The sequence below is a fragment of the Ochotona curzoniae genome, unplaced genomic scaffold (genome assembly GCF_017591425.1).
Source record: "Ochotona curzoniae isolate NIBS_2020 unplaced genomic scaffold, NIBS_Ocur_1.0 scaffold_4683, whole genome shotgun sequence".
Taxonomy (NCBI): Eukaryota; Metazoa; Chordata; class Mammalia; order Lagomorpha; family Ochotonidae; genus Ochotona; species Ochotona curzoniae.
The window spans coordinates 730662-745075 of NW_024467121.1; the positions used below are offsets into that span (position 1 = coordinate 730662).

Here is a 14414-nt window from a genome sequence, read left to right on the forward strand (position 1 = left end):
ACCCTTGGAGCATGCCCCACGTCAGGGACCTGGGATGGGTGGGAGGCTGGGTGGGGCTTCTCCCTTTATCTTCCCCTTGACCCCAGATACAGAAAAAAAAAAAATAGTGCATACAGTACACAGCTAATTTTCTTATAGTGCTTATTCTGGGAATTCCTTTGTTCCATCAAAAACAGTCAATCAGGTGAAGAACATGAACCTTCCAGATGAGTGAATCTGATTAAGTTTGAACTCTGAATGTCTGCCATGAAGACTAAGGACTGAGGTTAGCCCAGGAACAAATTGGACGAAACATCCATTCTCAGAGGTTACATTGTAGTGAAAAGAGGCCCACAATAAGTAAATACATAAAATAATCATCACTAAATAGGATGATCTCCCTGAGGAGGGTTACTTCATAGTTAGGGGAGGCCCCTTTCCGAAGTAGCAAGAAAAGAACTGAGAACGAAAGTGAGCAGAAGAAAGAGATGGCCAAAAGCCCTGAGAAGTGAGAAAAAATGGAAGGGCCTATTGTGCGTGAGAACTACCAGAGAGAGGGAAGTGTAATGCATGGAACCAGGAAAATGAAGAAAAACAGGTGCAATACCTGCCCTGGTGGGCCTACTAACCAGATAATCACACAAATATTACACAGCTGCCACTAAGTTACACTGTGGCTTGAAAAGATTTTTTTTAAGATTTATTTGTTTTTATTAGAAAGGCAGATCAGATTTACAGAGAGAAGGACAGAAAGAGAAATAGCTTCCATCCACCAGTTCCCATCCCAAATGGCTACAATGGCCAGAGCTGAGTTGATCCAAAGCTAGGAGCTTCCTGAGTCTCCCACATGGGTCCTGGGTCCCAAAGTTTTGGGTCACCCTCGACTGCTTTCCCAGGTCATAAGCAGGGAGCTGGATGGGAAGTGGGGCAGCAGATTTTAGAACTGGCACCCGTATGAGATCCTGGTGTGTGCAAAGTGAGAATTTTAGCCGCTAGGCTACTGCGCTGGGCTCAAAAGAGTTTTACATATTTTCAAAAGATTGCTTGGCTGTGGGTATGTGAGGGAGGAAATTTATTAATTGGAGGCTGAAGTGATTACAGAAGAGAGGGTGACAGGTTGGGCTAGAATGATGATAAGCAGAATCCAGTAGGTATAGCATTACAAGACTTGGTAAAGGTCTAAACATTGGAAATCAAGGAGAGAGAAGTGCCAAAGATAACCTGTATGGCTTCTGACAGTCAGTCAAATGCAAAGTGGAACAAACATTAAGACAGAATCTACTGTAAGTATCTATACGCTGGACAGTATTATGAGGTGGACTTTCAAACTGTCAAGTAGAGGGCATCTAAAAGAAGACATGATATATAGACAACAGATATCAAGAACAGGAGCTCTTGGGCCCGGCGCGGTGGCACAAGTGGTTAAAGGTCCTCGCCTTGCACCCCGGGATCCCATATGGCCGCCGGTTCTAATCCCGGCAGCCCCGCTTCCCTTCCAGCTCCCTGCCTGTGGCCTGGGAAAGCAGTCGAGGACGGCCCAAAGCTTTGGGAACCTGCACCCGCGTGGGAGACCCGGAAGAGGCTCCTGGCTTCGGATTGGCATAGTATCGGCCCATTGCGCTCACTTGGGGAGTGAATCATCGGACGGAAGATCTTCCTCTCTGTCTCTCCTCTCTGTATATCCGCCTTTCCAATGAAAAAATAATAAAAATAAATCTTAAAAAAAAAAAAAAAAAGAACAGGAGCTCAGAGGAAAGAGTTGGGGCCTGTTTCCTCATCTTTAAAATCAGTATTAAATCAATTAAAACAAGAATTAGCCGAGCAAATACATAATATAGTTTGCATATATCTGGCTCACAGTAAGTACTCAATAAATGGTAGTTTTTAATCACTGAAAATGTTATAATGGTGACATTATAGTAGCTGGTTGCCTGGACCAAAGTTGGCAAAATCTGCTACTTGCGACATTGAATGCAAACTGTTTTTGCTTTACAGACCTCTGCTCCAGTTTCATTGTTAGGCCCATTAACTCTACCATCAATTCCATATAAATCAAGGATTTATGTACAGTTGGTCCAGGCCATTTGTGTCAAAAGGTGAAACAATTTCTACTTTCTACAAAGCTACAATCTAGCTAAACAAGATCCACACCCCACCTCACCACACACACACACACCTTGCAATGCACTAGAGATGTCACAAAGTAACAAACCACTGGGGTATACAGTTTGAGAGTCAGGTGTTCTGCATGAAAGCATAATAGCTAGAATAGAAACTCGGGAATGAATCCCAATCCTTACAAAGAATGACAGCAAGTTCTCAATAGAGGACAAATATTCCTAGAAAGTTATAAGGAAGTTACTTCAAACACCCCTGATTTCAACAGAATTACTAAAACACCTGTACTGACTGTAATCTCTTAGAGGTAGGTATCATCTGTCATGATAAAGACAAGGATGAAAGAGACAAAAACATTTTCGCGTGACAAGCTCAGCATTCTTATTACTTGCAGACATCCTAAATCATAGGCCCCTGTACTCTCCCAACAAGAGACCTCAACAGGATTCACGGGGAGGTTGTCTACGGCTGCATCCTGGCAGACAACACCTCACACATCGACTGAAATAAAACTTCAAATCCAGGTCCTCAGCCATACTAACCATACTTGAAATGTTCCACAGCTCGGCATGGTGGTGGCTACCCTGTGGGACATCACGAAAGAGACTATTTCCAGCAGTGACAAAAGTTCTCTAGGGAACTTTGTCACAGGCCAGTGACAGTGGTGGCCTGGATAACATTTAAAACACTTTAAAATAAAACTTTTCCCCAATCTGGCAACCTGAACTATTAACTTTATAGCACATGTGACCTCATACACAGAATTGGCACTCACTTGAGCTCTCATTTTAGGAATCTATGTATTTGCTTTGTGCATAGATACATAGTACCTGAGCCTTCTGTGTTTGTTACATGCAATCCCCTCCTTCCCCTCAAATGCTAGGTGTACATGAACTGAGCAATGAGTGCGGGTTCAGGACACTTTGTAACTAACAATTTGTCGTTTTATTTAATTTACACAATAGAGAAAATGACTAAATGAGGTTCCACTGTTTTAAAACCACTGAATCGGTGCTTTGCCCTGCTCATCACGGTGGGCACACTCATCTGAGTTATCAGGGGCAGGGAGCAACTACATGGGGCGGTGTGCGGGTTAGGTGTCAGGCAGGGCACAGCCCCTGCGAGCTGTGTAGGTGTCACTCAAGCGCCAGGAGGACCCCGACGACCCTGAAGACACAGACACACGGAGCAGTCTGTAGGATGGGGTGATCTGAACACTAGACAGCCCGTCTGGATGATCTCCGCCAAGCTCCACGGCCACCTGTGGTCCCAGGGGGAAGGGGCCAAGCCTCTGACACGGAAACACTTCCAGCGGTGGACACACCAATGAGTAGGGTTGGGGGGGGGGGCAGTGGAGATCACCGATGCCTATAGAGGTGGGAGCTGTGACAGGTCAACATCAGAGGCCAAGGACAAGAATGGGCAGGGACCACCGCGTGCCCAGTCCGAGCCCGCCCTCGGGCCCCCCGGCCCGGCGAGTTACATAACCCGGCGGGCGTCTCTCGGCGCCGGGCGAGTGGTGCAGGCGGCGAGGACAGCCCCGGCGTCCGGGGGCCGCTCTGCCTTCACCTCGGCCGGGGGCCGGAGTCGGGCCAGGGAAGCAGCCACAGCCTCCGCCCCACACACAGTGGACTCCTGGGCTTTCGGTTTCCGGCCCTGGCGCTCCCACAACCCCAGAAACCAATACACAGACACCATAACAAAGGCGGCGACGCGGCGGCAACCCCGGAGTAAGGAGGACTAGGGGACCACGGTGGGGCTGGTAGTCAGCCCGCCTGCCGGGTGGTGGGCACGGCCGCTTATCCCGGCCGGTACAGGCGCGGGGCAGGCGGCCGGCGGGAAGACGGGGGTGCTTGAGGTGCTACTCACTCTCGTCAGGCAACTGGTCGAGCTCCGCCATCTTGAACGAGCCGCGCCGCTTTTTCAAAGGCTGCCCGCCGCGGTGCATTGTGGGGCGGAGACTGTCTTTGCGAGGGAGGTTCGAATGCGGAGCTCGCTGCCCGCGGCGCCGCGCCGAGCTGCTCCCGCCGCGGCCGGCTGAGGCGGGCTCGGCTCCGCCCGCCCGCGCCTGCCCGGGGAGGGGGTGCCGCCGAGGGGCCCTCGCCTCGCTCGGAGCTCCCGCCGCCCCCCTTCCGCCGGAGGGAGGGCGCAGGAAGGCAGAGCCGAGAGGCCCGGCGCCCGAGCGCGCGGGGAGCCGTGCCAGCTCCGGATCCCGCCCGGGCCCCGCTCCGGCCCTCGCCGCCCGCCCGCCACCCCTCCGGGGCTCGCTCCCGGCGCGCGTTTCGCGGCTCACGCTGCAGCTGCGGGCAATGCGGACTTGTTTGTTCCAGAGGGGAGCGCGGGAGGGAGGCCGCGCGAACCTTGGCGGGGGCAGGGAGGGGCACCTGTGGGTCCTGCGGCGGTGAGGCAGCCCTGGGTTCCTGGTGGCGTCATGCGAGGGGGTTCTACGTTCTCGGCTCCCGGAGCCCACGTTTTCTCGGGCGCGGGCACCCGTCCCTGCTGAGAGCTCAGGCCACAGCAGCCCCACCGCCTGCAGGTCCGCGATGTGGGGTCCCCGTGGCCTTGCCTGAGCCGGAGCCACCTCTCGGACAGAATGCATGCGGCCAGGAGAGGTCGTGAAGTTGGCAGTTGGGTCTGTCCGCGAAATAACTGCGCCGCTCAGCTTCTTCCATTGCACGTTGGCACACGCACGCAGGGAGCCCGGAGAGGATTGTCAGAGGGCAGCCGGAGCTTTGGTGAAGATGCGGGCGGGTTCCCGCAGGAGCGTCCGGATCCGTCCTGGCTGGCTCTAGAGAAGCCCAGGAAAGATGACACAATTCCCGTCTGTAACATTGCCCGTCATAAACAGCTGCTGCTTTTTTTTTTTTTTTTTTTTTTTTACTAATCTGAAATATGTTGCCTAGTCTTTTTCTTCCAGGAAGGTATTGGGGGTGGGGAAGTGGGCTGGTTAAGCAATGTGAAGACACGGATGAATCTCAGAAACTTAAAAAGTTGAAAAGTGGTGGAATACTATGAGAGTAAGCCTGCAAAGGTCAGTTAGGGCTGGGCACTGGACTTACATACTAAGGAGTTTAGTTTCAAATAGTTGGCATGGCAAGTTCCATTTGTGTTGGGGAGCAGAATTTCGAGGGGGAGCAAGATAGGAGCTTGGCAATGAGTCAGGAAGCTGTTGAGGGCAAAGGGAGGCTAAGATGGGAGTCCGGCTGCCCCTTGTTATCTTAATCCAGTTTGTTTCCTGATTCTCCTCGCCTTGGTTTCTCATCTGTGCAGTGCAGACAACAGGTTGATTTGAGGGACAGAGGAGTTGCTAGATGGGTGAGAGTTCCTAGCAGGTAGTGGTTGGCTGCTGGACCAACACATCACAGCATAAAAGGGAGGCAGTGGCAAGCCAAAAGATTCTGAAAGTCCCTAAGGGTGAGCAGGAGAGAGATTCATTAATGATGCCAGCTTTGTGTACTGGGCAAGGACACCTAGCTGAGACAAGTGGGGAGAAAGCTTAATTTTACAAAGTAATTCTTTGTTCTGATGAAGGTTTACCCTTCCTGCGCCCCATAGCTTGGCCTGGGCTGCCTTCTAGAAGATCAGAAAACTGGTCGCTGATGTCAGCACCTGCAGCCGTCACAGCTTGCACCTTGCTGTCAGTGTGAGGAGGAGATCAAGAACAAGTTCACTCCTCCAAAGAAAAGGAAGGAGCAGAACGTGTGAAGGAAGCTGGTGGGGCAGGCGTGATTGTCTGGGTATCATGAAGCCAAGGCAAAGCCGTTCTTTTTTCCTCCCAGTTTTAAAGCTGCTGCTTTAAAACAATATTTTTTGGTCCTTCTAATTATCTATAAATGAAGACTTGACGCGATCCTTTTCCTAGGCTGGTCCCCAAACCTGTATTCCAGCTCCAGGTCTACCAATACAAGTATCATGTGATCACACTGAAAACACTTAATTCTTCTTTGAGGATCCTTGTTATATATATAGCAAGGAAGTTAGATTTAAAGATTTATTTTTATCTTTGTATTTTAAGATTTATTTATTTTTATTGCAAAGTCAGATATATACAGAGAAGAGGGGAGAGAGAGAAATACCTTCCGTCCGATGATTCACTCCCCAAGTGACCACAACGGCCAGTGCTGTGCCGATCCAAAGCAAGGAGCCCAGATCCTCTTTCAGGTCTCCCACACGGGTCCCAAGGCTTTGGGCCGTCCTCGACTGCTTTCCCAGGCCACAAGCAGGGAGCTGGATGTGAAGCAGGGCATCCAGGATTAGAACTGGTGCACATATGGGATCCTGTTGCATTGAAGGGAGGACTTTAGCTGCTAGGTTATCGCACTGAGCCCTTTTCCCTTTATTTTTGACAGTCTTTGTATAGATGATTAGGACACAAAGGGTCAAGGGCTACAGGAAAGTGGGTATGACTATTGTTTCCACATCATTGCTTTTTTTTTTTTTTTTCTGTATCTGGGGTAATGGAGAGATAAAGGGAGAAGCCCCACCCAGCCTCCCACCCATCACAAGTCCCTGCTGTGGGGCATGCTCCAAGGGTCCTGCTCAAGTGGTTTTGATAATTCAACAGTTGTGAATTGCTGCCAAATGGTCCTAGCAGATGGAGCTGGATCGCTCCGTAGGTGGGAGCCTACTCTGAGTCATCCACATTGGTGCAGGGGCCCAAAAGTTTAGATAGTCCTTCGCTGCTTTCCCAGGTCTTGAGTGGGGAGCTGGATAGGAAGCAAAACAACTAGAACTTGAAATGGTGCCCATGTGGGATGCTGGCATCATAGGTGGCTTTACCCACTGTACCATAGTACTGGTCCCTATTTTAATTTTTGACTTTTTAAGATTTATTTATTTATTTGGAAAGTCAGGTTTATAGAGAGAGGAGAGAACGTCCATTTGCTTGTTCACTCCCTAAGTAGCCACAGTGACCATAACTGAGCCAATCCAAAGCCAGAAGCCAGGAGCCTCTTCCGGGTCTCCCGCGCGGGTGCAAGGTCCCAAAGCTTTGGGCTGTCCTCTGCTTTCCTAGGCCACAAGCAGGGAGCTGGATGGGAGGTGGAGCAGCCAGGACATGAACCAGCACCCATATGGGATGTATCCCAGGCGCATAAGGCAAGGGCTTTAGCGACTGGGCTACTGCACTGGGCCCCCTTATTTAATGTTTTTTTTAAAGATCATTTGTTTATCTGAAAGAGTGAGAGAGTCTTTGATGTTTGAGTTTTTTAAAGATTTTTTATTTTATTTTTTAAGATTTATTTTTATTTTTATTGCAAAGTCATATATACAGAGAGGAGAGAGACAGAGAGGAAGATCTTCCGTCCAATGATTCACTTCCCAAGTGAGCGCAACGACCAGTGCTGCGCCAATCCAAATCCAGGAGTCAGGAACTACCTCCAGGTCTCCCACACTGGTACAGTCCCAAGACTTTGGACTGTCCTTGACTGCTTTCCCAGGCCACAAGCAGGGAGCTGATTGGGAAGTGGAGCTGCCAGGGTTAGAACTGGCGCCCATATGGGATCCCTGTACGTTCAAAGTGAGGATTTTAGCCACTAGGTCATTGCGCCTGGCCCTAAAGATTTATTTGTCCCGGAAAGTCAGATATTCAGAGAGGAGGAGAGACAGAGAAAAAGATCTTCTGTCTGCTGATTAAGCCCCAAATGGCTACAACAACCAAAGCTGAGCTAATCTGAAGCCAGGAGTCAGGAGATTCTTCTATGTCTCCCAAGCAGGTACAGGGTCCTAAGGCCCTGAGCCATCCTCAACTACTTTACCAGACACAAGCAGGGAGCTGGATGGGAAGTGGAGCATCCAGGATTAGAACCGGTGCCCATTTGGGATGCTGACGCATGCAAGACAAGGACCCCAGCCTCTAGGCTACTGTTCTAGACCCTCAAAGGAGATTTTTAATGAGTAAGATCAAGATCCTGAAGCATTATAACTATTGATGGGATGTGACTTAATGTGTGTGATCACACCGAAGTGATGGTTACCAACAAGTGGAAGCTATCTTGCCAAAGCAAAGTGGGAGTGGAGATGTAGTGGTGTGACATATTAAGCCACCACTTGTTATACCTTTATCCTCCATTAAAATGCCAAATTGAAAGCTGTCTACTCTGTGTTTGATCCAGCTTCTTGTAAATGTCCCAGGGAAGGCAACAGGTGATGGGTTACAGAATTGGGTCCCTGTCAGCCACATGGGGAGACCAGCTTGGAGCTCCAGGCTGCTGGCTTGGACCTGATTCAGCTCCTATTGTAGACATTTGGGGAAGTGAACCAACGCATGAGCCATTTTTATCTCTTTCTCTGCTTTTCAAATGAATAAGTAAATCTCTTAAGTAATCTATGTTAGGGCCCAACACGATAGCTAGTGGCTAAATCCTTACCTTGCAACCGCCAGGATCCCATATGGGAAGCAGTTCGTGTCCCCGCTGTTCCACTTCCTATCTAGCTCTCTGCTTGGGTCCTGGGGAAGTAGCCAAGGACAGCCCAAAGCCTTGGGACCCTGCACTGGCATGGGAGACCTAGAGGAAGAAGCTCTAATGGATGGAAGATATTTCTCTGTCTCTCCTTCTTTACATAGATTTAATCTCCCTTTCCAATAAAAGTAAAAAAATGAAAAACCATCAAGGTCTCTAAGATAACCATCTTCCATTCCCAGATGCTGATGCAGCTTGGCAGCTAGGAGTGGCCCCCTTCCCCAGCCCACGCTCCGCTACCTACAGATAAAGGAGAAAAAAATGGTCCTACGCACCTTCTTCCCTGCCCCAGCCATGCATACCCTAATCAGAGGCCCATATGGGTATGCATCCTCCTCAACTATGTGAACAACATTAAGAATAAGATAAAAAAAGTAGTAAGTGAAAGACAACCCTCAGAGAGGGGAAATATTTGCAAATCATATAACTGATAAGGCACATTCATCCAAAATATGATTTGGAAAGTTTATAATTTCAAAAATAACCCAGGGTCCAGTACAGTAGCCTAGTGGCTAAAGTCCTCACCTTGCATGCACCAGGAACCCATATGGAAACCAGTTCTAATCCTGGATGCCCCACTTCCCATCTAGCTCCCTGCTTGTGGCCTGGGAAAGCACTGTCCTGGGACAGCCCAAAGCCTTGGGACCCTGTACCCAAGTACAGGAGACCTGGAGGGGGCTCTGAACTCCTGACTTTAGATCAGCTCAGCTCTGGCCATTGCAGCCACTTGGCGAGTGAATTAGCGCACGAATCTTCTTCTCTGTCTCTCCTTCTCTGTATATCCGTCTTTCCAATAAAAATAAATAGATCTTTAAAAAAGGAAAGAAAACCTAATCCGAAAGTAAGAAAATTATTAACTAGACATGTCTCCAAAAGAGGATGCAATAGACCATAAGTGCCTTAAAGGATGTTCAATATTGCTGTTAGGGAAAGAAAAAATAACATCACGAGACACCAATTCACACACACCAAGATAGCTATACTCAAAAAGATAACAAGTGTTAGCAAGGATCTGGAGACATTGGAACCCTTTTACCCTGCTCATGGGATTATAGAGACATCTCCTATGGGATACAGTAAAGTGGTTGTTCAAAAATAAACCTAGCGGCTCAAGTCCTTACCTTACCCGTGCCCGGATCCCATAGGGGCACCAGTTCTAATCCTGGCAGCTCTGCTTCCCATCTAGTTCCCTGCCTGTGGCCTGGGAAAGCAGTAGATGACGGCCCAAGGCCTTGGGACCCTGCACCCATGTGGGAGACCTGGAAGAAGTTCCTGGCTCCTGGCTTTGGATCAGCTCATTTCCGGCTGTTGTGGCTGCTTAGGGAGTGAACCAGCGATAGAGGATCTTTTTCTCTGTCTCTCCTTCTCTCTATAAATCTGACTTTCCAACTAATTAATTAAATAAAAAGGTACAATCCAGCAGCTCTACTTTAGTGATTCAAGGGGCTGGCACTGTTATATAGGACCCAAACAGATAATTGTATATCCATGTTATTATGTGTGTGTTGTGTTTGTGTGTGTGTGTGTATTAAAAGCAGAGTGAGACTCTTTCATCCAGTGACTCCCTAAAGTCTGTAACAGCCAGGGCCAAAACCAGGAATTCCACCTGGGTTTCCCATTTGGGTGGCAGAAATTCAAATACTTGAGCCATTATCCACTGCTTCCCAGACACCTGTGGGGAGCTGGATTGGCAGCCCCATCTGCCAGGTCTTGAACTGGTGTTCATGTGGGATGCCAGCATCACTAGTGGCTTTACAATCTCTGGCACATCACCAGGCCCTGTAGAATGGGCTTTTTAAGCCACTTATTAAAGTCAAAAGGACACTAGCTGAACAACGTAAAATGGTAAATGTGAAGATGGACATCCAACTTCTGTACTTTCCACCTGATCTTTTCTGCTGTACATTTTGTTTACCAGCCTGTAAACTACACTAGAATGAGAAGCTGCTTTTCCTGTTGGACCCAGGGGGCTATAGGATGATGCACACTGAATCCCTAACAGATACTGTTTCTCTAGAATGGTTCCTAGGAGGGTCATCAAGTTCTTGGTTCCCCTGAGATCCAGCTGAAAGTACCATTTTGTTGGAGGGAGGGAGAGAGAAAAGGTGGGTGAAAGAGAGAGAGAGGAGGTCATTAAACCTATTTCCTAAGGCTGTAGTGAGAATTAAATGGGATCCTTTATGCAAAACACCTGGCTCCCATCCTAGCACTCAAACTCCAGGTCCATACCACTTTTTTCCAACGTCATTTTCCTAAATGGTACCCAGAAGAAATGCTTGCTGTTAGCTGTTTCCTGAGACACTGCTTTTAAAGACATCAGGCTTAGCACAATTTACAGGTCTGTTCCAGGCTATTTATGCAGGGCTTCTTTTTTTTTTGTCTGCATAATGGAGTGGAGGTGAGGACGAACAACACCTGCTTGAAGGACTAACAGATGTCTTAGCAGAACAAACCATGAGAAATTGACATCCTCCTTAGAGACACATACGCCCATATCCTCAGATACAATTATTGTCCAGATTTTCTCAAGGTGTTGGGGGGCATCTATCAGGAAGCCATACCAGAGCAGGCCGTGCAAGGAGGGCAAGCTCAGGGCTGCTGCTTTGGTGCCACGCTGAAGCTACTGCCTATGATGCTGGCATCCCCTGTGGGTGCTGCTGGTTCAGCTTTAAGCTTTTTCACTTCCTATCTGGCTCCCTGCTAATGTACCTGGGAAAATGAAGTCCTTGGCCCCTCCCTCCCTGCACTCATGTGGCTTCTGGCTGGCCCAGTTCCAACTGTTGTGGCCATCTGGGGAGTGAGCCAGCAATGAAAAATCTATGTGTGTTTCTCCCTTTCTCTCTGTATCTCTGCTTTCTATTAAAAAAAAAATTTTTTTTTAAATCTTAAGGAAAAAAAGATCTGAAGAATGGTAGATATGGATTTGATTTTTTAAGTGAATGAAGGAATGAATTGATATCAGAGAAAGAGAGGGAGAGGTAGTGCTGTCCCCTTCCCAATGCCTGCTATAGCCAGTGCTGGCTGGGCCAAATCTGTGTGTCTGACTTTCCAATAAAAATAAATAAATCTTAAAAAAAAATAAGGTAAAATAGATCTTTAAATCTAAGATTAAAAAAAAAAAGGCAGAGGGGCCTGGCGCGATGGCACAGTGGTTAAGGTCCTCGCCTTGCACGCCCGGGATCCCATATAGGCACCAGTTCTAATCCCGGCAGCCCCGCTTCCCATCCAGCTCCCTGCCTGTGGCCTGGGAAAGCAGTCGAGGACGGCCCAAAGCTTTGGGACCCTGCACCCGTGTGGGAGACCCGGAAGAGGCTCCTGGCTTCGGATAGGCATAGCATCGGCTGTTGCGCTCACTTGGGGAGTGAATCATCGGACAGAAGATCTTCCTCTCTGTCTCTCCTCTTTGTATATCCGCCTTTCCAATAAAAATTAAAAATAAATCTAAAAAAAAGGCAGAAAAGGTAGGGCCACAAAGGCAAGAAGGTGGGGCTTTGTTCCCAGCAGGGTTCCTTTACCCTTCTTCCAGAATCCTGACTGCTCACCAACAATGGAGATTCTATAATCCAAAGCTTCACTCACCAATGTTTCTTTGCTGTGCATTGGTGCAAAGCAGGGGAGACCAAGAAGAAAAATGTAAACAGCTTCACCAAATATTTCAGGAGTGGGGTTGTAAGTCAACATTGGTCTTGATTATTTGTAAGTTTTTATTTATTTGTCTTTGAAAGGCAGAGCATCACAGAGAGATTGAGTTTTCATCTGCTGGTTCATTCTTCAAATGACTACAACAGCCAGGGCTGGGCCAGGAATCAGGAACTCCAAGTGGTTTCCAGTGTGTGTGGCAGAGACCCAAGTACAAAGGGCCATCATCTGTTGTCTGCCCAGGCACCTAGCAGGAAGCTGGATGGGGAGAAGAGCAGCAGAGGACTCACACTGGCGCCCTAGGATGGGATACCAGTGTCTCAAGCCACAATTTAAGCCACAAGGATGGTGCCCTTCATTAGTTTTGTCATCTACATATGATTGGCACTGTAGCCAACTTAAGATTTTTTTAATCAAAACAGAACACATGTTTAATAAAGTGCACAAATCTTAAATGTGTGACATCACCTGACCATCTGTTTCTTTTAAATCAACTTTTAAGGAGCTGTTGTTGTGCAAAGCTGGTAAAGCTACCACTTGTGCCACCAGCATTCCATGCAGATGCTTATTTGAGTCCCAGCTGCTTCACTTCAGATCCATGCTAATGCATCTGGGAAAAGCATCAGCGGATGAGCCAAATGCTTGACCATCCACTTGGGAGACCTGGAAGAAGCTCCTGGCTCCTGGCTTTGGAATGGCCCTGCTGCAGCCATTTTGGACACTGGGGAAGTGACCCAGAGGACTGAAGATCTCTCCATTTTCTTTCTTTTATTCCCTTGTAACTCTGCTTTGCAAATTAAAATATATATATATATTTATTATACATATAGTATTATATATAATATATATAGTAATGCATTATATATATATATACACACGCACACATTTTATTTTTTGGAAAGGTAAATATCCAGAGAGGTGGGAAGACAGAGAAGATCTGTCTGCTGATTTACACCCCAAGTGGCTGCAGTGGCTGGAGCTGAGCCGAACTGAAGGCAGGAGCCTGTAGCTACTGGGCCTCCCATGTAGGTGCAGGGTCCCAAGGCCTTAGGCTATCCTTGACTGCTTTCCCAGACTACAAGCAGAGAGTTGGATGGCAAGCATACAAGGTGAGGACTTTAGCTACTAGGCTACTGTACTGGGCCCTAGATTTGTTTAAATCAACTTTGAGGGGCTAGCACTGTAGCATAGTTAGTTAATCCTCTGCCTGTGCCACCAGCATTCCATAGTTGTCCTGGTTTGGGTCCCTGCTTCTCCACCTCCAAGATGGCTCCCTGCTAATGGCCTGGGAAGGCATTGAAGGATGGGCCAAGTTCTTGGGCCCCTGTACTCGTGTGGGAGACCTGGAGGAAACTCCTGGTTTCTGTCTTCATAGTGGTCCATCTCCAGCTACTGCGGCCACATAAACCAGTGGATGAAAGCTTTCTCTTTAATTCTGCCTTTCAACAAGGTAAGGATGCATCTTAAACTCAATCAATAGATAAATCAACATTTACTGAGGTAAAGGTTATCTATGAGACACATCTGTTGTAAGTGTATGACTTGATGCACTTTGACACCAGTGTATGCATCACCATGATTATGATATATAACATGTCCATTACCAGTGAGGGTTTCCTAATATATATTCCTTGGCAGTCAGACCCACGCCCGCCAGTGCTAGGCAACCACTATCTGCTCTTTGTCACTATAGGATGATTTATATATAAAGATCTCCGAATGTAGAACTTTGTACAAAAAGCTATATAGCTACGTCCTAGGGTTGGGGGAGGGCGCCTGGATTCTCTAGCTCAGCAACAATGTTTTCAGGATTTGTTTGAAAGGCAAAGAGAGAAAAAGAGAGATTTGCTGGAATATCATCAATCCCCAAATAAATGACTGAAATATCCAGTGCTGGGCCAAGTTGAAATTAGGAACCTGGAGCTGTCCAGGTTTCCCATGTTGCAGTCAGAAGCTTAACCCACTACGCCACAATGCCAACCCCTCTTTTCTTTTTAAATGAAAGCATTTTATTTTTATTTACTTGAAAGGCAGTGTGTCTGCGTGCATGGGGGAGGGGGTGAGATGAAAGGAGAGAGAGACAGAAACAGCAGTGTTTCACTGATTCATTTTCGAATACCTGAAACAGCCAGGTTTGGGGTTGACTGAAGTCAGGAACTCAGAATTCCATCCAGGTCTCCCACATGGGTGGCAGGGACCCAAGGACTTGAGCCATCC

At 47.9% G+C, this 14414-nt stretch overlaps 1 protein-coding gene across 5 annotated transcripts in view; it reads right to left on the bottom strand.

The window, feature by feature from the left end:
* Positions 1–4195, bottom strand: part of LIN9 (lin-9 DREAM MuvB core complex component) — a 50441-nt gene extending 46246 nt beyond the window's left edge. For 4 of the 5 annotated variants that reach the window (XM_040968064.1, XM_040968066.1, XM_040968067.1 and 1 more), the window contains exon 1: positions 3967–4045. In XM_040968064.1, coding sequence (XP_040823998.1) covers positions 3967–4045 — 79 coding nt within the window. Of the gene's footprint in view, positions 1–3966 lie in introns of all 5 variants that reach the window. The other variant, XM_040968062.1, reaches the window with a different exon arrangement.
* Positions 4196–14414: the final 10219 nt, after the last annotated feature.